Raw genomic sequence first — 27924 nt, 5'->3', positions numbered from 1 at the left:
TTGCCAATATATTAGGCAGCGTTGGTTGGTTATATATGTGGAAAAATATTCTGTTGATTAGCAAGAGAAGGAGATGGAGGCAATGGAATGGCTGCCTTGAACACCACGCAGGCACCTGCGCGCTCTCTCTCGCTCTCGCTCTCTCTCTCTCTCTCTCTCTCTCTCTCGCTCTTGCCCTCTCTCTCGCCCTCTCTCTCGCGCTCTCTCTGTCTCTCTGTCTGTCTCTCTCTCTGTCTCTCTCTCTCTCTGTCGCTCTGTCTCTGTCTCTCTCTCTCTCTCTGTCGCTCTCTCTGTCTCTGTCTCTCTCTCTTTGTCGCTCTCTCTCTCTCGCGCGCTCTCTCTCTCTGTCTCTCTCTCTCTCTCTCTCTCTCTCTCTCTCTCTCTCTCTCTCTCTCTCTCTCTCTCTCTCTCTCTCTCTCTCTGTCGCTCTCTCTGTCTCTCTCTCTGTCTCTCTCTCTGTCCATCCAGTCGCAAGTTTTGAGGCGATGTATCATAAGGCAGCTTTTTTTCCCTTTGAATATTCATTGTGTTCTTTTGCTCCCACTTTCAGGAATGGCCATTGCAGTTGGAAAAGGTCAGCTTTACCAACTACAAGCTCACCTGATTAACTAATTTAGGACTGCAGGCTCTGGTCCCTTTAAGAACCAGATCCTTTTTTTCTCAATTCAGTACTTCCTGGTCACTGTTATCGGCTCACAGTGATTAAGAGGTCAGGAGCCAATGAAAACTGCTCCTGACCGATGTACAAAACTCGGCTGTCTTTAGACCTGTATGAGGGTCAACAGATTTTGAATACTATGAACAGGTTGTGTAGATAAACTCATACTATATGGAGGTGGTAAATTTGGCCAATCATTGACAAATCAAAATTGGATGTAGGTTCCAGCCTTAACAGTAGATGCCTTATAGCAAATCTCAGCATTCCAGAACTACAATAGAATCCAGGGCCCATATGACATTACCATTTTTCTCCTGAGTTTTCTCCTAGGTGATATTTTTACACCTTGTCATAAACTGCCTTTTAAACCACCTGCAAGCAAGAAAATACTAAATTATTTTGACAGTACTTTTTCACCACCATTTGGGAACCTTTTCACTTGTAAAATACTGAAAAGTTAAAGGGATACTTAAGTCAAAAATAAAAAATGATTTTTACTCACCTGGGACATCCCTCAGCCCCCTGAAGCTGTGTGGTGCCCTCGCAGCCTCGCTCCGATCCTCCTCTCCCTGCCGGCGGCTACTTCCGGTTTCGGTGACAGCCGCCGACAGGCTGGGAACGGGAGTGATTTTCTGCGTTCCCATCCGCTATATCACCCTCTATGCTGCTATAGCGTATATGTTATACGCTATAGCAGCATAGAGGGTGATATAGCGGCTGGGAACTTGCATTCCCAGCCTGTCGGCGGCTGTTGCCGAACCCGGACGTAGCCGCCGGCGGGGAGAGGAGGATCGGAGCGAGGCTGCAAGGGCACCATACAGCTTCAGGGGGCTGAGGGATGCCCCAGGTGAATAAAAATCATTTTTTATTTTTGACTTAAGTATCCCTTTAATTTAAAGAGAATATGAACACTTTCTTCTAGGAGATAACTTAGGAGAAAAAATTTATTGCATATGGGCCCCATGTGTCTACTTGAAGTGGCTGGATGACGTTAAAGAGTAACTGTCAGGCTGCAAAAGCTAATTTAAACCTCTATTCTCCTGTGTTAAACAGTTTAGAAGGAAGCCAAAAAGGCAATACTGAAGTTAAAAATCTCTCTTACTTTGATGTTTGCTGAACAGCAAGGCTCTTTATTCCCAAGCTCCTAAGAAGGCCGGCAGGCCGCATAACAGATACTGCAAAGCATTCTGGGGCTGCTTCTTCTCCCCACTGCACTCCCTTGGTCCTCCCCTTCATTTCCCTATCCCGCCCTAAGGCTGCTTTCACAGTGAGAAGTTACAGGCTCATGTTACAGCAGCTTGTATCTTGCAGCCCAGCTAAAATCAATGTGCTGCTCACAGGGCACATGTTCTGTTAGAGTATACTGCAGGAGTCCGCTATTGTTCCTAGCCACATGGCTAATTAATATTCACTGCACAGTAGTGTTGTCTGGATCATGAACCATTAGGATCTTTGATCCTGATCTTTTTTGTGAGTGGAATCATCAGGAAGCAGGGTAAGGGAGGATATTACATCACAATTGGCTTCATACAAGACAGACAAACATGGAACCTGCCATGAGCTGTCAGGAGCATCATTCTCTGCAAATACTATATTAAAATTCTGTGAAATCCAAACGTGGACAGTGAAATGCATATGTAATGTAAGTACAGCCAATATTTAGCTACTGATATATGTGTTTATTTTCTCTGAGACCCTATACCTAACTGCTCCTCTTTAATGCTAGGTACACACCATACAATTTTCTGTTAGATTCTTCTGTTAGATTTACCTACAACATGGAAAAAAGCTATCTGGCAGGTAAATCGAAGGGAAACAACTAACAGAAAATTGTATGGTGTGTACCTAGCATAAGACCTCAAACTGCTTAGAATAAACTAGGAGGCAGGAAAGGTCTTTGGCCTGTTTGGTAAGGTGGTATACTATGCTAAATCGTTTGAAAATCTACAAACACTTTTCAAAGTAGTGTATAAGTGTATTGTTGCTTTTTCAAACTAGATATAAAACTGGTTTAACACTTGCTGTTCAGGAAAGCAGAAAGGGAAAACAGATGATTTCTTAGTAGGAATAGTACTGTGTTTACCTATGTTTATCTCCTCAGCTCATGTGTCACATCAGGTACCCTTTAATAATATTTTTTTTTGTTTTCCTACTACAGGAAGAAAATGCTAACCTTCCGCAACCTGGTAAAATAGACAAAATTGTAGATCCCAACAAAGAATTCCAACCAGTGGTACCGTGGCCTCGTGTTGAGGGTGTGGAGGTAGACCTAGATTCTATCAGAAGAAAGAACAAGGTTCAGGATCATGACCGCTTTGATGGAAAGCCTAATAATCAGCAGAATATGGTACAACGACAGTACCTCACTTTTAAACCACAGACGCACGTGTATACAGATCCGGTGTGTCGACCTGGGGTGCTGGGGAATTTTGAACCCAAGGAACCAGAACCCCATGGTGTGGTTGGTGGGCCTGGAGAGGAAGGAAAGCCATATGTTCTGGGTTCAGAATATAAGGAGTCTGTCCAAGCCAGCATCAAAGAATTTGGATTTAACATGGTTGCCAGTGACATGATCTCGTTAGACAGAACAGTCAATGACTTGCGTCACGAAGAGTAAGTACAACCTAAACATTTAACATTGGGTGGTTTTAACCACTTCCCTAACCTGGTAATTTTCACAATTCAGCTCCGCTTTGATTACTTTGGCAATAACTTTATCAATAATTATCACAACTAAATGATCTATATAGTTTTTTTTTCAGGACAAATTAGGCTTTTTGTGGCTATTTGTTATTAGTAATTACAATTTTCTATACATTTTAAAAGGAAAATAAGGAAAAAAGTGAAAAAATGTATCCACTAGCATACACTATAGCTTTAATGTAAACGGTTCTATTGTACATTAAGCCCACACATTTTATTTGTCTATCACTCCTGTGTATTTAACCATTTATGCCGCCTGGACGTGACTGTCACGTCCAGTCGGCTGCTGCATGCTCTCCTGCGTGATCGCTGCACATGCCTGCGTGCTCCCATGCCACTCCCAGTCAGCCCGGAGATCAATGAATGGGAACATAGTTCCCATTTACTGATCTAAGTCCCCGGTAGAAAGGCCGACGGCTTCTTTTCAGAAGCCGCGGTCTTTCTGAGAAAAAAAAGTTCCCCATCCTACTTATACTTCCAGGAAGAGAGAGTGCTCTCTTCCAGGACTAAAAAATAAATAAATCACTGTGTCCATCTTGTGGCCAAATAGTAAAACTACATCTACATACATTTTTTTTATAAAATAAACACACATTATTACATTTAAAATTAACTGTTTACCTCCCACACCAAAAATTACCCAAATACATTTTTTTCTTGAAAAAAAAAAATTACAATTAAAAAAAAAAAAAAAAACCTTAAGTAGTTACCTAAGGGTCTGTACTTTTTTTGTAATATGCATGTGAAGAGAGGATATATTACGAGCATTTTTTAATTGATAAGCTTGTATATAGTGATGGATGCAAAACTGAAAAAAATGCACCATTATTTCCAAATAAAATATTGGCACCATACATTGTGAAAGGGACATAATTTAAATGGTGTAATAACCGGGGCAAATAGGCAAATGAAATACATAGGTTTTAATTATGGTAGCATGTATTATTTTAAAGCTATAATGGACAAAAACTGAGAAATAATTAATTTTTCCATGTTTTTCTTAATATTTCTGTTAAAATGCATTTAGAAAAAAATAATTCTTAGCAAAATGTACCACCAAAAGAAAGCCTAATTTGTATAGATCTATTCTTTGTAATAATTAGTGATAAAGTTATTGGCAAAAGAATGGGAGGGGAAAATTGTTCTGATGCATAATGTGAAAAATACCCGGTGGCTGAAATGGTTGAACAGTTCATTTGTTCTGCTAATGTATTAGATGTAACAATTAAGTCATGTATACAATCTGCTACTGTCTGCTCCTGGAATGTATAGTTTACACTTGTTTACTAATTAACTCTGCCACTTAATTACCTGGGGGGAGGAGAGGGGTTTGCTGTCATTATTTTACAACTCTGTAGATATGTTATCAGGTCGAGATAAATACAGTGTTATCTTAGATTTTGTAGGAAGGAGAGTGCAGACTTATTTTCACGTCATAGGGACAGCAAGTGGTTAAAGTGGCCTGATTAATTAAAATCTCTCATGAACGAACATGAAATGAGACTTAATTAAGATGGTTTCTTTACTAGCTGTTTATAACTCTTTGAGGTTTAAATTTTGGGCACTACTGTTTTTGTTACTATTGGGGACAACTTTGGGAGTTATTATTGGTAGGGTTAGCATATGGCGCGGGAAAGAATAGTATTCTGCATGGGTTTTAGATTAATTTTAAAGAGAACTTCTGTTTAGCACTAAATTAGTACTACATTCAACCTAAAAAGCCCAGGAGGCGTGCAACAAAATTGTGCAACCGAAATCTAACAAATGTCCCATGAGTTATGCCCCTAGAAGTACAATGCAGGCTGAACAGTCTGACTTTGCTTTCTATCAGTTATACTGTATTCTGGGTGGGTGAGATAAGATCACAAGTACAAACAAGGCCAGATTTATTCTTTTTGCCCCAGGCCAACTTTCTTGTTGCTCCCTATCCACATGTAACAGCGTCCCTCCCATTCCCCTCCTCTGTGTGTAACATCCATTTACAGCAGTCCCTCTCTTTTCATGTACAGCTTCCTTGAGCAGTACCTCTCTTCTTCCACACGTTGTTCACCATTTGCAGCCTTCTTTTCCATATTTAGTAACCCCTTTTTCATGTTAAGCAACCAAAGCAGCTGCCAAAGGCCTGGACTTGTGTGGCCTCTCTAGAAATCCAACCGTGTCTACAACCTGCCAATCTACTAAAAGAACAAACAAACAAACAAACCCCAAAACTACCATTATATACATCATTAAATAGACTGTTCTGAGAAATTAGGAAGGAGAGTAGGGGGAGGTTCTAGCCTTAACGCTGATGATTATTTGCATTAAGTGGTTTTCCCACATGGATATCTAAGAACAATAAAAGACTTGCACATGAAGGGTTAGAAATCAAAGCTGTTGCCTGTAGCTCAAATGGAGTAAATTATTCTATAAAAGTGCTTCCTCCATTGTGCGAAGCAGCACAGAAGTTACTTATTCTCCAAGTCTGACATGCTGTGTGTGTTGTGAAAGCTCTTTGCCCTGAGCACCCTCTAACTTCACCTTCACTTAACATTGTACTTCCAGAGATACTACAGAGAGCCTTTATTTGTTTTTTTTCAGGTTCTCAAATACAAAAGTCACATCAAAAGAGATGTTCAAAGTGAACACAAGTGACTTAATCAGCTAGAAAGCTTGCTGAGAACTGGTACTAGGAAAATAAGTGTAGCCAGGGTGAAGCAAATTTTCTGCAAGCCTTCTAGAACTAAATGAGTGTTGCTATAATGGAATAAAGTACAAAAGACACAGTGTGGAACATTTCAAAGAATAAACATGACATTTTAGGCTTTGTCAGTTCAGAATTGCATGTTCTGTGCTTGCTTGACAAGAGAAAAAAAATAATACTCGGCCCTCTTATGTATTGTAGGGCAGCACGGTGGCGTAGTGGGCAGCACGGTGGCGTAGTGGGCAGCACGGTGGCGTAGTGGTTAGCGCTCTTGCCTTGCAGCGCTGGGTCCCCGGTTCGAATCCCAGCCGGGGCACTATCTGCAAGGAGTTTGTATGTTCTCCCCGTGTCTGTGTGGGTTTCCTCCGGGCACTCAGGTTTCCTCCGACATACCAAAAACATACAGATAGGTTATTTGGCTTCTCCCTAAATTGGCCCTAGACTACAATAAATACGATACATGCATACATAGACATATGACTATGGTAGGGATTAGATTGTGAGCTCCTCTGAGGGACAGTTAGTGACAAGACTATATTCTCTGTACAGCGCTGCGTAATATGTCGGCGCTATATAAATACTAAATAATAATAATAATATTGTATATTTTCAGCTTCTGAGAGAGCGTGAGAGAGAGACTGTATGTGTGTTTATATTTGTGTCGTGACTGCACCTTCCACTCGCATCCAACATGGGCTTTCTCAGTAAGCCTGGTTCACACGTAAATCTGTACATGCCCAGTGCTGTCCGGTCCTGTCAGTTTTGCATCAGTTTTCTCTTGGTCCTGACTGGACTGGAAATGTACATGTTTTATGTGTGAACACATTCATTGAAACACATTAAAAAAATTGATAAAAAAAAAAAAAAACTGACTGGACCTGTACCGATTTGTGTGTGAACATATCCAATTGGTGGCTGCCAAGCTGGGGACAGGCAGACAACGCAGATTGGGGTGTTTCAGAGCTTCGGAAGACTTTAGGAAAAACGCCACGCTGGCTTTGTCAAGGGGGAGGGGTGGGACAACAATTTTTTTTGTTTTTAATTACATCAATTCATTTCGGGTAAGTTATTAACGCTGAGACTCACTGATCCTGTTTGCATTGGGACAGAACCTTCTGTGACAGGCTGAACTCTTTCACTGAAATTACTCTTGATTTCAGCCTTTAATATTTACCCGTGGGCTGATTTATATTTGACATCATGCTGTGTGTGAATATGCATCTGCTTCATATTTGCCATCATTTTGTGTGGTGAGTATACATCTGCTTTGTATGTTCCTTGTGGGAATACCTGTAGACACATCTGTCACTGAGGAGAGAAAATCCTGCTCACAGCAGAAAGTAGAGACTGCAGTTGTGATACATGAATAGCACTGATAGAACACACAGAGGTATCACTGTGCAGACAGTGTTCCTCCTGCTAGAACAGCAGTTCCTGCTTTCTCAGATTCTGTCAGAGTGACATTGTCTCCAGCAGCTGATTGTGGCCTCCCGGGGAATACACAGGAATGCTGTGTTTCTAGTTATCTTCAAAGAGTCTGTTTTTGCCCTTGGATGTAATTCTACTCTGTGAGGTAATTCTTGTATGTAAAGTAGCGGTGTACGCTTCATTTGCACAACAAAGAAGTAAGGTTTTCTTTTCCTCCTCTCCTTGATTTCTGAACAACCTAGACTTGTGCAATTGATGCGGATGAAATCTGAGCCTAGCCTACACCTACATGTGCAACGTTGGTGAGACAGGATAGCCAGAACGAATGGCTTTCAGTACAGATGCAGCTTAAAATACGCATGCAGTGAAAGGGATATGGAGGCTGCCATATTTATTTCTTTTTAAACAATACCTGTTGCCTGACAGCCATGTTGATCTATTTGGCTGCAGCTAATCTTGTCAGATCAGACAATAATGTCAGAAACACCTGATCTGCTGCATGCTTGTTCAGGGCCTATGGCTAAAAGTGTTAGAGGCAGAGGATCAGCAGGATAGCCAGGTAACTGGTATTGCTTAAAAGGAAATAAATATGGCAACCTCTATATCCCTCTAGCTTCAGTTGTCCATTAAAAACAAGAAGCAATTTATTATGCAACTTTTATGCAGCATGTTTTAAGCTTCCTGGCCCTTACAGTATATGCCTGGCATACACTATACGGTATTCTTAGTACATTAGACGTTTAATCAATTTTCATTGATTCAATTTTTTTAAAATTGGATCTAAGAAAAAAAATTGTTTCCTTGATTGATGTTCGATTGATGTTCAGTCGTTTAACAATGGAGATGGGTAGAAAGGACGACAACGTGGTGCATGATCTGTTGCCATGGAGTGGTGGAGGAAGGACAATAATGTGGTACATGATCTGTTACCATGGAGAGGGAGAGAAAGAACAACAATGTGGGGCACAGTCTTTTGCCATGGAGAGGGGGAGGAAGGTCAACACCATGGCACACAATCTGTTGCCATAGAGAGGGGGAGGACGGATGACAACATGGTGCACTATATGTTGCCATGGAGGCGGGGGGGGGGGGGGAGTGGAAGAAGTAAAACAATATGGTGCCTGATCTGTTGCCATTGAGAGGGGTGGGGGGAAGGACAACCCAATCTGTTGCCATGGAGGGAGGGGGGGGGGGGGGGAGGACAACAACGTGGCATGTACATGGAGTGTCTTCCAGCAGGAGTGGTAAAGAGAAAAAAATTCTTGGGCAAGACAATCTGGCACTTTGGATCTCTAAAGGTGCCCACTAATGATCCAATCTTTTTCATCCAATTTTACCAAATCTATGTACTATAAGGGTAAATTGAGTGAATATATTGAATGGATACTTTAGGCAGTTCCCTTATATTACATAGAAACGGTAAGATTGGATGAAAAAGATTGGATCATTAGTGGCTAACATAAAGGTGCCCATTAACGGTATAATTTGTCACTAAATGCAATCTTTCGATGAGATTTAAACGATCATAACTAATCGGAAGGCAATTATGAATTGATTGCATTTACTGAACGATTCTTTTTTCAAATTCGATCATAAAATCCAACTTTGGGATCGATTTTCTCCCATTTCGCAATCATTCCTTATCGATGGCCTTCATAAAAAGTAAATTTTGATCGTAAAAATTGCATCTAAAGATCGCATTTGGTGAAAAATTGTACCGATAATGGGCACCTTTAGATGCTGTACCTTTCCATGCTCCCTCCAGCATTGATAAGCCTCAGAACAGGGGTCCGATCATTATTAAGTTTATAAATGCCTTTGTTTTAACATATTTTGATCTTCCTATTGAATCCAACATCTAATATGTTCAAAAATGCTGTGTAGCGTATGCCTGCCTTTGCACAGATGAAGCCTGGAACAGCTGTGTATATTCTAGAGAAATGGCTCTGTATTGAGGTTGAGTCATAGTAGGCTGAGAGCACCTGTTATTTGACTAGGCAAACTAATGATTTTCATCACTTGCTGTTTTAAGGCTTCTCTCAAGGAAAATGTCCTCTCCTAGGTTTTCTATGTGTTGTTTAAAGCAATAGTACAAATTGAACATCTTTTTTAAAGCATATGATAGGCGTGAATTTGCATTAATTAGCACTGCATAGTTTTGTTTTGTTTTTAACTTGCACATCTATACTTTATACTAGTGATGGTCAAGTAGATGCAAATAACTTCGAGTTGATACACATTTATGCAAATTTATGCAGCTTGAAAATGAACCAATCAAATCCTGCTCAGGTAAAATTCGATTGGTTAATTTTCAAGCTGCATAAATTTGCATCAACTCAGTAATTTGCATCTACTTGACCATCACTACTTTATACAATAAACCTAAGACAATTACCTGGCTGGCTGAATCCTGTGGTCGCATTTCCTGTTTAGATGAGTTTTACTGGATAGAAAGCAATCTAGACCACGCCCCTGATTCTGTCATCGCCTACAGGAAGCAGATCACTGAGCGCTGTTAAAACAGTCCAGGAGAATTGGGTGCAGCCGGCGCCACCATAGGCCGTAATAGGACGCACAATGAGTAACTTCCGCACTGTCAGAATACAGAGCTTAACCACTTCACAACTGAGGGGTTTTACCCCTTGAACACCAGAGCAATTTTCACCTTTCAGCGCTCCTTCCATTCATTCGTCTATAACTTTATTATTACTTATTACAATGAAATGAACTATATCTTGTTTTTTTCGCCACCAATTAAGCTTTCTTTAGGTGGGACATTATGCCAAGAATGATTTTATTCTAAATGTGTTTTAATGGGAAAATGGGAAAAATGTATTATTTTTCAGTTTTCGGCCTTTATAGTTTTTAATAATGCATGCTACTGTAATTAAAACCCATGAAATTTATTTGCCCATTTGTCCCGGTTATAAAACAGTTTAAATTATGTCCCTATCACAAAGTTTGGCGCCTATATTTTATTTGGAAATAAAGGTGCATTTTTTTCAGTTTTGCATCCATCCCTAATTACAAGCCCATAGTTTATAAAGTAACAGTGTTATACCCTCTTGACATAAATATTTAAAAAGTTCAGCCCCTAAGGTAACTATTTATGTATTTTTTTTTAATTGTAATTTTTTTTTTAATTACAAAAATAAATAAATTAGGGAGTGTGGGAGGTAATGAGTTAATTTTTTGTGTAAAACTAATGTATTTCTATATGAAAAATGCTTTAGGGTGTAGTTTTACTATTTGGCCACAAGATGGCCACAGTAACTTTTTGTTTATGAATCCTGCAAGCGTCCGGAAGGACGCATGCAGGAAGTGTTATGAGGCTGGGAAACTGTTTTTTTTTCCACAATGATCGCGCTGCTTCTCATAGAAGCAGCTGATCATTGCGGGGGCTTGGATCAACGAACGGGAATGGTTTTTCCCGTTCATTGATCTCCGAGCGGGCGGCGGCGTGCACGAGCGGCGCTAGCGGCGTCAGGTGCGGATTTCTCCTTCCCTTGGTGTTAGCAGGGTGGAAAAAGGGAAGGAGAAATCCGCACCGCTGGGGGTAAAGTGGTTAAGTTACTTTTACAACACTGTAATTCGGCCGCCAGCAATAGCTGGAAGCAGAATTACATCGTTGTGCTAGAGCAGGGTAAGGCGTATATTGGCTCAAATCACATGCGAAGCAGAAAAAATAGGCACTGGCAAATTTGGGCGCACCATGTGCTGCTATTGGCCGTAATGTGAATTATGGCTATAGCAGCATTCAGAAGCTAATTTGGGCGCCGGAAAAAGACGGAGCCCAAATTACTTAAAAACAGTGTACTTAGTCTGCCAGCAATAGCTGGCAGCTGAATTGCGTCTTTCCCTGGTGTCCATGGCGACCTGGAGGGGGAATAGTAATTAATGCCACCGGGACTTTTGCAGCAGTAGAGTCAGCCTTCTATCTCCTGAACGCCTTCCTCCTGAACCCAAATTTGCCGGCTCCATTTTTACATATGGGCCTCTCTCTCTCTCTCTCTCTCTCTCTCTCTCTCTCTCTCTCTCTCTCTCTCTCTCTCTCTCTCTCTCTCTCTCTCTCTCTCTCTCTCTCTCTCTCTCTCTCTCTCTCTCATGCTTTAGCGTTACATTTTCCAACTTAGAAGAGTGAAATGCCTTTATTGCCTTTATTCAACAACTACATTTTATTAAGCATAGATAAAAAAAGAAAAGAAAACACAGATCTGCCAGTATACAATGTAAAAACATCTAATAAATAAAAAACGAGTATAAATTATGCATGAAATGCCTGGTGAGAATGGGGTCCAGGTAAGAGCAGGCAGTGGCCTCCAAGAGCAGATACAGATCAAAAATATGGTAGAAACAGCAGAGGCAATTGGCAAGATGATCTCCAGGCAGCCCAAGGGGACCAGCTCTTTAACTGCTCATAACGATTGGCAAGGGAGAGGCTGATTTTCTCTAGCCAATACAACTCATTTATTTTATGGGCTATGGGGAGTAAAGGAGGACCTCCATTCCTTGGCTATGATGGATTTAGCTCCATTGCAGAACTGTACTAACAGAGCATTCTGCTGTTTATAAAGGGAGGAAACCTTTTTGCAGAACAGGGCTGACTGTGGATTCAGGGGAACCAGAGCCTCCATAACCATTGAAGCTAAGTGAAAGAACTCTCCCCAATCTGTAGCATGGGGGGCAAATCCACCAGCAATGAGCCTTATTGACAGCTAACCCACATCCCCTAAAGCAGCTATCTGAGGGGAAGAGGCCTCTTCTGCAAAGGGGGTTCTTTCCCAGTTGTGTAATATTCTATCATTTCTTTTGGAGTTTTTTTTATTTTAAGTATATTCACCATATTTGTAAGGTCCATGTTAAAATAAACATTTTAATTGTTATGTTAAATGGGTAACATTAATATTTGATTTTTTTTTGTTACTCTGAAGGGAAATGTAGCATAGTGAGATTAACGTGTTTATATAGTACTAATCCTAAATTGGACTTTCCTGAAATCCTGTATTCTTATGTTGGTTTTAACCCACCTACACTCAGAAATTAAAATCAGACAGCAGAGCTAGTGCTGTGAGTACATCACTGCCCTGTCTGACCAGTACACTTTTTTTCCATAGTGTAATGAATACAGTATTCCCCTCAATAGCTTCTGACCTTCTCCCAGGATCTAGCTCTCTAGGAACCCATAGGCTCCCTAACGATCCTGGTTGCCTTTGGAGCCCGTGCCCTAAGTACCTGCAGCTCTGAAGCACTTTGAGTCCAGGAGAAAAATACAATATAAATCAATTGCTTCTGGCTACATTATGCTCCCTATATGTCTGATTAGTTGTGTCCCAGCTCCAACCTGCTCATGGCAGGCTGCATGCATGTGTGAGCTAATGTTAGTCTATGGGTGCTAGTACCACAGATGAACAGTGGATGCAGCCGGCAGCAATGCAATTGTAGCTCAGGCAGAATACCATACGCTAGGGATAGGAGCACAGCTTTTACCACTTTACAGCCAAGCTGTTTGTAGATATTTTATTGTAGCAAATGACTCTGTGTCATTCATCCATTCTCATGTGCAGTCACATTATCTGCCTGTGATGATGATTATACCTGATCCGATGAAAACATCAGACACATCAGATGATAATCATCCCTTAGCTATAATTACCTCTGTCCTGCTGCTTACACGTTATAAAGGTGGCAATAGTTAGTTTGACCCCCAACACGATCGATAGAACAAAATGCTTTATAAATGTCAAAACCGTCCTCTAGTAACCCAGCGGTCAATTTGGAGACGCAATACTGGGGTCCTATAAGGCAGTGGACCCCAACCCTGTCCTTAAGGCCCACCAACAGGGCATGTTTAGTGGAAATCCACACAGGTAATAAGGCCTCGTTCACATCTACACAGCGCAGATGGCTGTGCGATCAGAGCGCAACAGTTACGATCGTACACCCTCTGCGCCGTTACCCGCTGCACTGCTGATCCCATCCATTGACCGTCATGGGTCAGCTCTGCGCTTGCGGGCAAAATGCAGGCAGCAGTATGCAAGCGCATCATAACGCATCGTACTGCTGTGCAACACCTTTGATGTGAATGGCAGAAAGGCTGTCTATACCCTTCTGCAGTTCTTGCGTGTCCCCATGTCAAACGCGCTTCCAAATGCGCACGGAAGCGCATATGATGTGAATGGGGCCTTAACCTGCCTGGCGTTCTATTAAGATCGCCAGGCAGGCTGCGGGAGGGTTTTTTTTTAATAAAAAAAAAACTATTTCATGCAGCCAACTGAAAGTTGGCTGCATGAAAGCCCACTAGAGGGCGCTCCGGAGGCGTTCTTCCGATCGCCTCCGGCGCCCAGAATAAACAAGGAAGGCCGCAATGAGCGGCCTTCCTTGTTTTGCTTACATCGTCGCCATAGCGACGAGCGGAGTGACGTCATCGACGTCAGCCGACGTCCTGACGTCAGCCGCCTCCGATCCAGCCCTTAGCGCTGGCCGGAACTTTTTGTTCCGGCTACGCTGGGCTCAGGCGGCTGGGGGGACCCTCTTTCGCCGCTGCTCGCGGCGGATCGCCGCAGAGCGGCGGCGATCAGGCAGCACACGCGGCTGGCAAAGTGCCGGCTGCGTGTGCTGCTTTTTATTTGAGCCAAATCGGCCCAGCAGGGCCTGAGCGGCAGGCTCCGGCGGTACTGGACGAGCTGAGCTCGTCCAGACCGCCCAGCAGGTTAATCAGCTCTGCTGAGACACTAATTACCCCACCAGTGACTGTGTGTTGGTTCCTGCAAAACATGTACTGTTAATGGTGGGCCTTGAGGATAAGGTTGGGGAGCTCTGCTATAAGACACTAACATCTTAGGGCCCGAAATGCATGTACCCCTTGACCTCTGCTATGGTGGCTCCCCTGAGGGCATGGGATATGGCCACCAACTTGATTAAAAATCCTGACTTGATATCGCCATTTACTCCCCTCTGGGGTAATCCACGTCCGGACCACCTTTTGACTTTTCTTGACTCGTTCCTTTGAGCACAGCACGGCATCAAACATATCCAGCACGTGGTACCACAAGGTGCTCTTCTACAGTTCAATAAGCTCAAGACCTCATTTGGTCTCTGTAATAAAATGTTTTTCCGCTTCATCCAACTGAGGCATGCATTTCAGTCACAGTTTCGGAATTTGCCTCTACGCCTCGGTTCAGATGACCTGGAATCTATTTACATTACTGCCAAAGTTGACAAACCCCTTTCAGCTACGTATGGATGCCTTCTGAGAGACGGGTGTGGGAGAATTGACAGGTGCCTTGCTAAGTGGCGAGACGAGATCCCGGACCTTGACTCGGAAGACTTGGAAACCTCTATTGCCGACCTCCAAGTTTGAGGGATAGACTTGTTGCCCTCAAAATTGTGCATTGTATCTACTTCACTCCAGTCCGCCTGAATAAGATGAACCCAAGTCTCTCGCCAGATTGTACTAGGTGTGGGCTGGGTAGGGGCACATTTGACATATGCTTTGGACCTGCCCCCGGCTATCCAGTTACGGGGCTGAAGTAGAGGGCACCATCCAGTCTCTCACTGACTTTCCTGGGCCCCTGTCTCCTAAAATAGTTTTCTTTGGTCTCATCTACCTGAATCATATGAGGCACCCTCACAAAACAATCAGAATTTTGTGTTACTATGCAAAAAAGGCACTTGTCCGCCACTGGAAAGGTGCCACTCTCCCGACCAGCGAGAAATGGATCCAGACCATTAATAAGGTTTTGCCATTATACAAAATGACATACAGCAATATAAATAGCCCCAAGACATTTAGCAGGGTATGGAATGAATGGGTTAAAATGTATGCCCAGGAGCTGTCTCAATTCCATTCTTACTTTCCTTTTTTTTCCTCTCTTTCTTTCTTCCCTCCCTTTTTTCCTTCTTTTTATCTTTCTCCCTCATAACCTTTGATACCTCCTAATAAAATATGTGCAAGATACTGACAACACAAGGAAATCGCAATCACACAATTAGCCATTATTAGTAATGGTCTTTTTGTGTGTTCTATCTCCTGTCATTATTTTATCAAGCTACTATACACTGATGGTATATCGATCATACAAATGTCTATCTCCTGTCATTATTCTATCAAGATACTACATACCGATGGGTAAAATCTGAATTATTGCACAGGACATAAGGAAAACCGAGATAAATGCACCCTGTACGTATTTAGAGAATTTAGCTTGTCTTAATTCTCTCTAATCTGTAACTAATCACCACTGTAATTTGATTTCTCGGCTGTGTCAGCTCAGAAATCTCGGCATTCCTTGGCAGAGCAGCTAATTTGTAAACACAGGATGTTAACCTTATGTCTGCTTCTATGAAAGCAGGAAGTAGACACACTGCAGATTTCTTACAGTATTTGTATCAGCTGTAACAAAGAAATGTTGTTCTTTAAAGGGACCCTGAGCAGTCCAAAAAATGAAACTGGTACTTATCTGGGGCTTCCTCCAGTCCACCGTAGGCCGCCAGGTCCCCCGGCATCCTCCTGGCTCCTCTTCCGGTCCCGCTGGTGGCTCCTTTACCGCCGCCTTTTGGCTGAAGGTCAGCCGTATACAGTGGCTTGCAAAAGTATTCGGCCCCCTTGAAGTTTTCCACATTTTGTCATATTACTGCCACAAACTTGAATCAATTTTATTGGAATTCCACGTGACAGACCAATACAAAGTGGTGCACACGTGAGAAGTGGAATGAAAATCATACATGATTCCAAACATTTTTTACAAATAATTAACTGCAAAGTGGGGTGTGCATAATTATTCGACCCCCTTTGGTCTGAGTGCAGTCAGTTGCCCATAGACATTGCCTGATGAGTGCTAATGACTAAATAGAGTGCACCTGTGTGTAATCTAATGTCAGTACAAATACAGCTGCTCTGTGACGGCCTCAGAGGTTGTCTAACAGAATATTGGGAGCAACAACACCATGAAGTCCAAAGAACACACAAGACAGGTCAGGGATCAAGTTATTGAGAAATTTAAAGCAGGCTTAGGCTACAAAAAGATTTCCAAAGCCTTGAACATCCCACGGAGCACTGTTCAAGTGATTATTCAGAAATGGAAGGAGTATAGCAGAACTGTAAACCTACCAAGACAAGGCCGTCCACCTAAACTCACAGTCCGAACAAGAGGCTCATGGTGACTCTGGACGAGCTGTAGAGATCTACAGCTCAGGTGGGGGAATCTGTCCATAGGACAACAATTAGTCGTGCACTGCACAAAATTGGCGTTTTATGGAAGAGTGGCAAGAAGAAAGCCATTGTTAACAGAAAAGCATAAGAAGTCCCGTTTGCAGTTTGCCACAAGCCATATGGGGGACACAGCAACCATGTGGAAGAAGGTGCTCTGGTCAGATGAGACCAAAATGGAACTTTTTTGCCAAAATGCAAAACGCTTTGTGTGGCAGAAAACTAACACTGCACATCACTCTGAACACACCATCCCCAATGTCAAATATGGTGGTGGCAGCATCATGTTCTGGGGGTGCTTCTCTTCAGCAGGGACAGGGAAGCTGGTCAGAGTTGATGGGAAGATGGATGGAGCCAAATACAGGGCAATCTTGGAAGAAAACCTCTTGGAGTCTGCAAAAGACTTGAGACTGGGATGGAGGTTCACCTTCCAGCAGGACAACGATCCTAAACATAAAGCCAGGGCAACAATGGAATGGTTTAAAACAAAACATATCCATGTGTTAGAATGGCCCGGTCAAAGTCCAGATCTAAATCCAATCGAGAATATGTGGCAAGATCTGAAAACTGCTGTTCACAAATGCTGTCCATCTAATCTGACTGAGCTGGAGCTGTTTTGCAAAGAAGAATGGGCAAGGATTTCAGTCTCTAGATGTGCAAAGCTGGTAGAGACATACCCTAAGGCCCCGTTCACACTGCACATGTTTCCAGCCGCGTTTTGGAAAAGCGTGCAGGTGGCCGACACGCACGACATCAGACATTGCATAGAGTGCAGTGTCTGATGCTCACACTGCATGCGTTCCGGACCTGTGCGGTCCGGGAACGCATGCTGCACGCATTTTTTGTAAAAACGCGTGGCTGTCCCATTCACTTTTCAGTGATGGGATCAGCCACGCAACGCACACAAACACGGATGGCGTGCGTTCGCATGCGTTGCGTTCCGCATGCGTGGCCATCCGCGTTTGTGATGTGAACGGGGCCTAAAAGACTGGCAGCTGCAATTGCAGCAAAAGGTGGTTCTACAAAGTATTGATTCAGGGGGCTGAATAATTACGCACACCCCACTTTGCAGTTATTTATTTGTAAAAAATGTTTGGAGTCATGTATGATTTTCATTCCACTTCTCACGTGTACACCACTTTGTATTGGTCTTTCACATGGAATTCCAATAAAATTGATTCATGTTTGTGGCAGTAATATGACAAAATGTGGAAAACTTCAAGGGGGCCGAATACTTTTGAAAGCCACTGTACATCCTGAACGTCATCATGCCTCCCATTACCTATCATCGCACCGGCCGGCATGACAGTCCTGTGCATGCGCGTTTCAGAGTTAGAAAGCCGTGCATGCACAGGACTGTCACACCAGCCGTCGCATTGACGCGTAGTGTGTGTGTGGGGGGGAGGGGGCAGAGCGTCCCTTTTCAGGAAGTATACGGCCAACCTTCAGCCCAAAAGTCGCCGGTAACTGAGCCGCCAGGGGGACTGGTAAAGGAGCCAGGAAGACGCCGGGGGACCTCGCGGCCTACGGTGGGCTGGAAGAAGCCCAATGCTAAGTACCAAGTTCATTTTTTTTGGGGGGGGGGGACTGTTAAAGGTCCCTTTAAAGATTATTATGCTGTTGCTTATCTTTTAGAGCAGAGAGGAAGTTCTGAGTTCAGGTTTGCTTTAACGAGGCTCTGTAAAGTGGTGGTGACTCATACTCTTGAACACACACTGTTCTGTAAAGTTAAAGAGACTCTGTAACAAATTGTTTATCTTTATTTCTTCTATGCTATAAGTTCCTATGCCTTTTCTAATGTGGTCTGGCTTACTGCAGCTTTTCCTAATTGCACAGTAGCTGTGTTATCTCTGTTATATGATCTAATCTTCTCTCTATAGTCGGCACAGTCAGGCTGAGGCAGTCAGACTGGAATGTGCAGGGCTGCTTGTGATTAGCTAGAAGCTGTACACACCCCCTGCAGGCTCTGTGTGACTAACACACTCTGCTTAGCTGAGCCTATTAGAAGCTGGTTAGTTTGTTTGTAAACACTGCCTAAAACTGGCAATTACAAGCCAGGTTTGCAGCAGAGAATGGCAGAAACAGCACAGAGGGGACCAGGAGCACATAATGAATAGATTGGTATGCTTTTTATTGTAAGAATTTCAGAGTACAGATTCTCTTTAAGGAGGAAAATCTGCAAATTGAAGTAGCTGAAACTCTGCTAATAACCCATCATGGAAAGTGATCTCTTTCCCTCATGGGTTATTAGCAGATTTTCATCTATTTCAATTTGCAGTTTTCCCTCCGTATCTTTGCAGAACTCTACAAATATTTGTTGTTTTTTCTTCTATTCACAGTCAGCCTTTTACGCATTTCAAATTAGCCTTGGCAGAAGTGATTTGTCATAAGTCGCAATCTACAAAGAGCGTGTGCACAAATCCTGCACACGTGTCCAATGAACAGGATGCAGCTAACAGATTCCTTACCGGTATATACAATGCTGTGAATTGCTGCCTCTTCCCCTGACACTAAAATCTAGATGCATCTAAAAGTAAATCTTGCCATGCACAGGCTTATACTGCTCTTAGGTAAGAGATTGACAGGATTAAGGCCTATCAATCTGACTGCTTCCTAATACTATATGATTGTTACAACTGCCGTATTTGTCTCTGTACTGAGGCCTATTAGTGTTTCTGAAATGTGAAGGAGCATGGTGAATAATGTGATTATCTTCTATCTGTATTTTGCAGACTGTCCTTATCATTTTACTATTGATTTCTGTGGTATTAAGTATTGATCTTAAAGGCCTTTTAAGGGCCACGTGCACAGTGAATTATCTGTCCAATGTAGTTATCACAGGGTGTACATCTAGTCGGAGCACAGCTGATTCTGAGAGGCTCTTGGCTTCATGTATACAGAGTTTCTTTGTTAGGCACACGTAGTTCTGAAGAATTGTATAGTTGTCAGGCTAGTCTGGTCAATGACTATAGGTCAGGCTGTATGCCCATATGACTGACCTCTAGCCCAGCCCTAACACCTACCTAATGCAATTCTACAATACCCTGCAGGCAGATGTAGCATACAGACTGGCAGATACTATTACCAAACAAGAAGTAAGGGTTAAGCACAGTATGCAATGTATAGTCACCTGAGGCCTGGGGGTAGAGGCAGTCCAGATGATAGCAGATAACAGCAGGCAGGAGAGGATTGGTAGTAAGCAGTTCAGCACTTAACAGATTCATCGTCAGTTCAATCCAGAGTCAGGCCAGGCAGAGTTCATGAGAGTAACCATTAACAAGCAGAGGTCGATCCAGGCAGCAGTCAGGGATATCCAAGTACAGGCAGAGTCAGCAACGGGTAATCCAATCAGAGAGAGTGGTCAGGAACAAAGCAGAGGTCGGCAACAGAAGATCAATCTGGAAATAAGCTTGGTCAAGATACAGACAAGTCGGCACAAGATCAGCAGCTGTGAGCGCAATCTCAGCAATATTCCCAGCAGAGGCTATCACGGGCTAAGACTGAGGGCGCCCACATTACCCCTATACTAGAATTAACCAATAAAAGAAATCCAAAACGCCCAATAGTGTTGCGGCGTGTCAGCAAGTTAGCTGGCACGCCATGTACATATGCTGTCATTGTTTACAGCGGCAGAGCGAGTACTGAGGACGCGTCCGGCGCTTAGCTAATGGGAAGTGAGCACATTGTGTTCCACTGACATCAGATCCTCGCTGAGACCCAGAGGCTTGCGCCTCAGTGTGGGTCTCGGCGTTCCGCCACCGTGAGCGGCGAGATGTTACAATAGTATTCACAGATATAATCCAGTGGGTGGAAGACTGCCTAGATTAGAACATATGACCTTTGTGCTATCATAAGTATAGGTGCAGCCTTAACCTCCTTGCCGGTCTAATTCCCCCGGCAAGGAGGCAGCGCAGCACTTTTTTTAAATTTTTTTAAATCATGTAGCGAGCCCAGGGCTTGCTACATGATAGCCGCTGAGCAGCGGCAGCTCCACAGCCACTCCGATCGCTTCCGGCAATCAGAGTAAGCAGGAAATCCCGTTCAGAACGGGATTTCCTGCTGGGCTTCCCCGGTCGCCATGGCGACGGGGCGGGATGACGTCATCGACGTCGGGACGTCATAGGGAATCCCGGGCCACCCCTCAGCGCTGCCTGGCCCCGATTTGGCCAGGCTGCGCAAGGGGTCTGGAGGGGGGGGCGGCGCGACGTTGCGGATAGCGGCGGATTGGCGGCGAGCGGCGGCGATCGGATGTTACAAGCAGCTAGCAAAGTGCTAGCTGCTTGTAACAAAAAAAGATTATGCAAATCGGCCCAGCGGGGCCTGAGAAATCCTCCTGCGCAGGTTACCCCGAACTGAGTTCGGGATAACCGGCAAGGAGGTTAAAGGAAACCTTAAGTGACGTGACATGATGATATATTCATTTGTATGAGCAGTGCATAGCACATAAACATGCTGTGATGCTTTTTCTTCTTTCTCTGCCTGAAAGAGTTAATATTCTACTGACAGTTTTTCTCTAGTTGGGACCCAGTCGGACTGCTAATAAGGAATTACAGCCACAACATACTTTGCTCTAGGAAGCCCAGTTCACTGCCAGGAGAGGAGAGATAAAAAAAGTCAATAGTTAATATATTTGAGCACACTGAGACACAAAGACAGACTGTTACATTCAGCTGAGACAAAACAATTTGCTTTTTTAAGTTTTTAAGCATAACCTAAAACTGTGGAATATCTAAAAGGCATTTTTTTAGGAGTAGGAGGATAGATACAATTGTTTATCTCTTCAGTTTGTGTCGGAGCCAGTCTAACGTAAGAGAAGTGCGCTGTTTGCGTATCTCTCTAGCAGCCCCTGGAGAGATGCATAAAGGGCTCACTTCTCCTGCGTAGACTGGCCGAGGCGACGGAAGTACGGGGACCCGGTTCCCGAAGTTGCGGATCGCGGAGGACGGCAGCATGAGATCAATCCAAGCGGATGGGGCTGGAAGAAGCTGAAGGTATGTATATAATCTTTTTACTTTTTCAGCTCTGAGTCCTTTTAAGTATCACTTTAAGGCTTGTAAACATGCATGATCAAAGTTGTCTGAGGCAGCAGATAACGACCACCTCAGCAGACAGTCATGCGTATGTACAGAGGCCCCCAACCGCCATGCCCCCGCCGTGTGACATAATGTACAAGCTGCTCTGTCGTCCCTCAACCTACCTGCATAGCAACAGAGCAGGTCAGTAGATACACAGCTGACAGCGCGTCTGTCAGTGTTGGCACAGAGATTTTCCTCTCAGGTCCCCATCCCCGATGGGAGACATTAGCAGTGTGTACAGGCCCTATAGAATTAAACTGCTCTCCACTTTAGGATAAATAATCTTTGTAAATACATAAGTTTGGACACCCTGTACAGAAAGAAATCCCGGTGGAAATGTACGGTTTCACTCTGTATTAAAGTTAGCTCCTTCTATGTCCAAATTAATTAGGTTATATTTAAAACTTATAATGGATTTAAAACTTTCAGTATACGCAAGAGAATCTTTGAATAGTCAAGCTTGTTGTTTGTCAGTCCAGGATATTCACTGAGGCCTCCACGCCCCACTGGCAATGGCCGGTGTACTCACTCATCCCAGCCTTTCTTTCTCTGTGTGCCTTTCCTCTGTACTTTCTTTCCTTTCTTGTCTGATCGTGTCACCTGCTGCCACTTAGGGCTCTTTTCCACTATGAAATGCGATTGCGTTCGCAATCGTGTTTCAGTTTCCATCATGCGACTGCGCTACTATACTCAGTATAGTAGAGCTTAATTGCATCCAAAACGTGGCAGGAAGACGATTGCGCTTGGGCCAAAATCGCATCGCACTAATGGAAATTGCTGCTGCAGTTTCCATTAGTTTAATGTACCTTGAGATTTATGCTCAGAATCAAATCGCAGGGTAGTGGAAAAACCGTGCGTCTGTCCCAGAAGTCTCTTCCTGCAACAGCCTTTATTAAAGGGATACTGTAGGGGGGTCGGGGGAAAATGAGTTTAAGTTACCCAAGGCTTTGAATGGTCCCCCACAGACATCCTGTGCCCGTGCAGCCACTCACCGATGCTCCCGCTCTGCCTCCGGTTCACTTCTGGAATTTCAGACTTTACAGTCTGAAAACCACTGCGCCTGCATATCCGTGTCCTCGCTTCCCCTGATGTCACCAGGAGCGCATGGCGGAGGCACAGACCATACTGGGTCTGCGCAGTACACTCCTGGTGCCATCAGCGGGAGTGAGGACACGGCAACGCAGGCGCAGTGGTTTTCAGACTTTAAAGTCTGAAATTCCAGACGTGAACCAGAGGCGGAGCCGGAACATTTGGGAGTGGCTGCGCTGGCACAGGATGTCTGCAGGGGACCATTAGAAGCCCCGGGTAACTTCAACTAATTTTCCCCTGACCCCCTTACAGTGTCCCTTTTTAAGCCACACATTTTTTGTGTAGGAAAATAAACTTGATTAAAAACGCAGTTGCTTTGCCAACTACTTACAAATGCTGCTCTGCATAGTCTGTTGGCCATACCTACTGAGGAAGGGCCCTGGACGTGGATGTGTAACTTTCAGAAGAGTGGATGTTAATGCTGAGGGTGCGATGTGTGATTGGCATAATCCCTTCATGTTTTATAATATGTGAAATCCAAGTAAAATCTTACAAAAATATCCATGTAAAGTTTTACAAGAAAACAGGGCTGTGGAGTCTGAGAGAATGGTGAGGGACTGATTAGCCTGAATGGGGCTAGAGGAAGCCCCAGGTATGTATAAAACTTTAATTTCATCTGTCTCAGGTTTACTTTGTTACATACATATGCACTCTCCACAGAGCTGCAGGGAATCCACTGAGAATGTTGTGCACATTGAACACAGAGGTGTTGTCTATCGCCCATAAACCTGGTTCAGATTGTACCTCAACAATGTGTAATAGAGGAAGAATTGCCTCGTTCTCCTGTAGAGTACCTGCATCACTCTTACATGTACCCACAGTCACATTGCCTAGCGCCTGATAGATGTTGTTTGTTTTTGTCTGTACCTTCTACAAGTACTCTTACCAAGGACTAGTTTTAAGGGGCCCATACACTCAGCCGATTTTCTGATCGATCGATTGGTCGATTGCAAATCGGTTGACCGATTGGCGGCCGATTTCAATCGATTTCGATTGATTTCCTTTGAACTGGCAGGGAGGAAAATCTAGGTCGATCTGTTGAGATTGCTTATCATTTTGCATTGGCCCTAATGGAAATCTGATGGCAAAAAAATGGAATTCTGTCCTAGTAAAAAATGTTCCTAAAACACATCAGATAGATGAGAAATCTATCTGATGATCTATCTGCTGCTAATCTGATGTGTATGGCCACCTTTAGTCTATGAATAAAAGTATTAGAGGCAGAGGATCTGCCAGATATCCATGAAACTGGTAAATATTGGCAGCCTCAGTTGTCTTTTAAAATTCCTAAGCGTTGGCAGTTAAGAGACAAATTTCATGTTACATACTTTCAATCAACAAGATTGTAATATGCAAATTAGAGGAGTCTGAGTCGAGGAGCGGCGGAATCCTAACCTGAGGAGTCGGTGGATTTTTGTACTGACTCCACAGCCCTGCAAGAAAATTACACAAACAGAAGCAGCCCCTGATGCTGGGCATACACGGCTCGTTTCTTTCCTTATCAATCGAGCCGCTGATGGCTCGATTGATAATATCCGACAGGTCTGATGACCCGCCGGATAGATTCCCCGCTCGATCCCCACGGGCGGACAATAGCGGAGAATCGAGTGGCTGATAAGGCATGCCCGCGGGGACGAGAGGGAATCGATCCGCGGGGACGAGCGGTGACGCGCCGGTGTCGAGCCGCTGGCTCTATACCGGTGCATAAATTGACAGTGTATGCCTAGCATGAGATGGGCTATTGCATTTATGGAGTTGATTCAAATTTCTAGAAACCTTATTATTCAAGCAGGGATCAAATCAGACTGTTAGTTTACCATCCATATAGGCCCATTACACCTTACATAATGACGTCCATACGCCTGTATCTTATAGGAGAACTTGGATTACTGATTTTCCACCATTTTATTTGTAAGCAGTTTTAAGCATATTAAGTTTATTAACACTTCAAGCTTACGCGGCCCTGTTGTCAGAGGTGAGTGGATCAATAATAAGTAGAAGGTGGGCCAGCTTTCATGTGGAGAGCTTTTCATTCAAGATGGCGCCTGGATAGGAAGCCATGGCCACAGGGCTCCGGCAAGAACTTCTCTTTTTCTCCTTTTCCTGGGTTCCCCCCTGGCCATGGCTCACAGAAGAAGCTCCGTCCAGCTCCCTTACTCCATCGCTGCAGAGTGTGGACTGCTCGCTCCCCGGGCTCTGGCTCCCCATCGCCTGCACTGAGGACTGGAACGCCACGTGGGAGACGACAGCTGATTTACCCCACGTGATGCCGCTAATGCTGGCCCCGCAGCTGGATCCGTGCTTCATGCGGCTGAAGCTCGGTTATCGGGACCCTGGACCCCACCAGCCCTCATTTGCGGGGATATGAGCTCGCAGACGGGACATGCGGTGCGCAGCCAGCTGATCGGGCTGCCAGATGATTAAGCCACGTGCTGATCAGCTGGCCTGCGAGGGTGCCAGGCTGCCCTGTCCCGCTGCCTCTGGTCTTCTACTCACCGCTGACTGGATTAACACCACCGCCACGTGCCATGGAAGCATTTCTGTGCCTGATGGAGGGTCCCATGCCGCCGCACTGAGCAAAGCAGAAAATCAGCGGTAGCACAGCCCTGGATCCAACCAGGAGGAAAATCGCAGCTGCCTGGCTCCATTCAGCAGAGGACCAGCTCCAGGACAAGGCAAATGTGCCCTGCCATCCTCCTCCACGCCAGACCCTGCCAGCCCTGCCACTCTGCTAGATGCCAGAACCTGCCAGCCTGCACTGTGGCCTGGATTGCCACAACAGTTGGCACAGCCTCCCAGGTGTCCGCAGTTCTCCTCAGCTGCAACTGCTGTCTGGTTCGGAAACCAGACCCGCGATCGCTCCATACTAGGCCGCAACCAGGTGCTAAATTTAGGTGCGGCCTGAATCCTCCTGTTGCCACCACGCCAGTCATCTTCCACACCAGTCATGCCACCCTTATCGCATACACATGGGACCTTTTCGGCCAGCCAGCCAGCCAACCAGAACAAGGAGACATTCTCTTCTTTCTCTCTCCCCAAGGACAGTCTGCGGGGCATCTGATTCAAGTATCACTGCAAAGTGTTTGAGTGCCTAGATGGCAGCGGATTACCCCCTGGTTCCTCTCCTTGGACTTTCTTTTTGTATCTCTTATCTATGTATAAAATTGTATAAATTTTCTGGATCTACTGTATACTTGAAGTATTGCTCACTGTTCCACTTTTTTTTTTTTTTTTTTTTTTTTTTTATTGTACCACTTTGTGTTTACTGTGTCACTTTATGTTTACTGTACTATTGCCGACCCTGAAGTGCCAAAACCAATTCCGGGTACAACCCCCGTTGTATTTGGCGAAATAAACCGATTCTGATTCTGAGAGTTCAGATTTGCACAGCTCTCCCTTTTGCATCTTTTGGGGAGTGCTGTGATGAGAGTAAAACACATGCAGCCTTTTTGTATAACAGCTGTAGTGAATTTCAGATTGTTATTCCTTGTGGATCTCATCATATGTCCAGGTTTAGTTCTCTTCATACAGACATTGCCTAACCAACGAATGCGTAACTGAAGATAGATATATAGGCTGGAGGACTCCAGTGAACACGTATTAGTTGCTCAGTGTTTATTGAATTCTGCAATCAGTCCAGTGCGTTTTTAGCTTCAGGGATTTGTCCTTACTGGGCTGCAATTACACAAACCATTGGTAATGCTGAAATAGCGACGGAGGAGATTATATCTACACATATTATAGATCACATTTATTGAGGCGGAAAAATCCTCTATTTTAATGCCGTATAAAATCCATATGTTAAGAGCGGTCATCATAAGGCAATGCAGATGGTGGCCATTAGCGGGGAAGCACACTTAGCCCAGTGTTCCTGCAGTATGTAGGTATTGGGATACAGCATTTGTTCCCAGCCATTCCTGGCCGTAAGAGAACACCTCCCACAGGAGAGAATGGAATTCACCAGGCATTAGTGTTGATGAATGGATGAAAAGCAAGAGACACAGAAACTGTAATTCATACTTTGACTAATGCGCCTTTATGGCACGTTATAATACAGCATTTTCTCCTGTAGCGTTTCGACGCGCTGTCATGTTCCCGCTGAAGAGGAAAGCACTTATTTTTTAATAGTGTTTATTTTTGTTGCATGCTTCTATGTAGGATTTTCAGGAAAACATATGGCTGTAGCTCAGTCAGCTATGAGAATTTGCATATTTGCTTTTATTAGCAAAAAGTGAGATGTATTCCAGCTTCCTCCGCCAAGATCATTTACATTCCAGTCGCAGACAATTAATACCCACCATTGTTCTGGAAAACCTAGTTTAAAAAAAAAAAAAAAAGTCTGTGCTTCAGTATTCCTGTCGTGGCTGGTGCATGTGAGGTAACTGGCGCTGGTGTTTGAATTTCGGCAATGCGTGGTTCGGAACCTGAACACACATATTACAGACATAGGACAGGTTCATTTCATTTAATTGCAATACTTCCTCCTTTCAGGAAGGAGGAAGTATTTGAGTGTAAATTGGACCCGAACTCTTGCACAGGACACAAGGACAACCGAGAGATGTGCATTCATTGCATATTTAGAGAGAAGCGCCTGTCTTAATCCCCCTCATCTGTAAGTAATCACGAGAGTAATTTGATCTCTCAGCTGTGTCAGCCCAGAAATTTGGCAGTCCTCGGCAGAGCAGCTAATTTGTAAACACAGGATGTTAACCCTTTGTCTGTTTCCATGAAAACAGGAAGTAGACACACTGCAGCTTTATTGCTGTAGTTCTGTACGAAGTAACAATGTTTTTGTTTAAAGGTTATGCTGTTGCTTATCTTTGAGAGCAGATAGGAAGTTCTGAGTTCAGGTCTGCTTTAAATGAAACCCGCCAGTCCTGCTGTTCCGTGCTGAAATGGTGCTGAGTGCTTGTGTTCCGGTTCTGAACCACGCATTGCCAAATTCCAAACACAGCAGTAGTGGTAAATGGCTCCCTGGCAGTGCTACATATGTGTGATGGGATCAGACTGTTTGCCTGGGACTTTCTCTCTAAAATGATGGATAAATTGTGCGCCTGGAGTGACCCTCTCGGCTTAATTT

The 27924-nt window shown here is 44.0% G+C and overlaps 1 protein-coding gene across 3 annotated transcripts in view; it reads left to right on the top strand.

Annotated features, from left to right (window-relative positions):
• The window catches only part of GALNT7 (polypeptide N-acetylgalactosaminyltransferase 7), a 253098-nt gene that overhangs the window by 91681 nt on the left and 133493 nt on the right, over positions 1-27924 (top strand). For all 3 annotated transcript variants that reach the window (XM_068278796.1, XM_068278797.1, XM_068278795.1), the window contains exon 2: positions 2817-3271. In XM_068278796.1, coding sequence (XP_068134897.1) covers positions 2817-3271 — 455 coding nt within the window. The remainder of the gene's footprint in view (positions 1-2816; positions 3272-27924) is intronic.

The sequence above is a fragment of the Hyperolius riggenbachi genome, chromosome 1 (assembly GCF_040937935.1).
Source record: "Hyperolius riggenbachi isolate aHypRig1 chromosome 1, aHypRig1.pri, whole genome shotgun sequence".
NCBI lineage: Eukaryota > Metazoa > Chordata > Amphibia > Anura > Hyperoliidae > Hyperolius > Hyperolius riggenbachi.
Note: the sequence above shows the minus strand (reverse complement) of the source record. Positions and strands in the feature narration are given on the sequence as shown.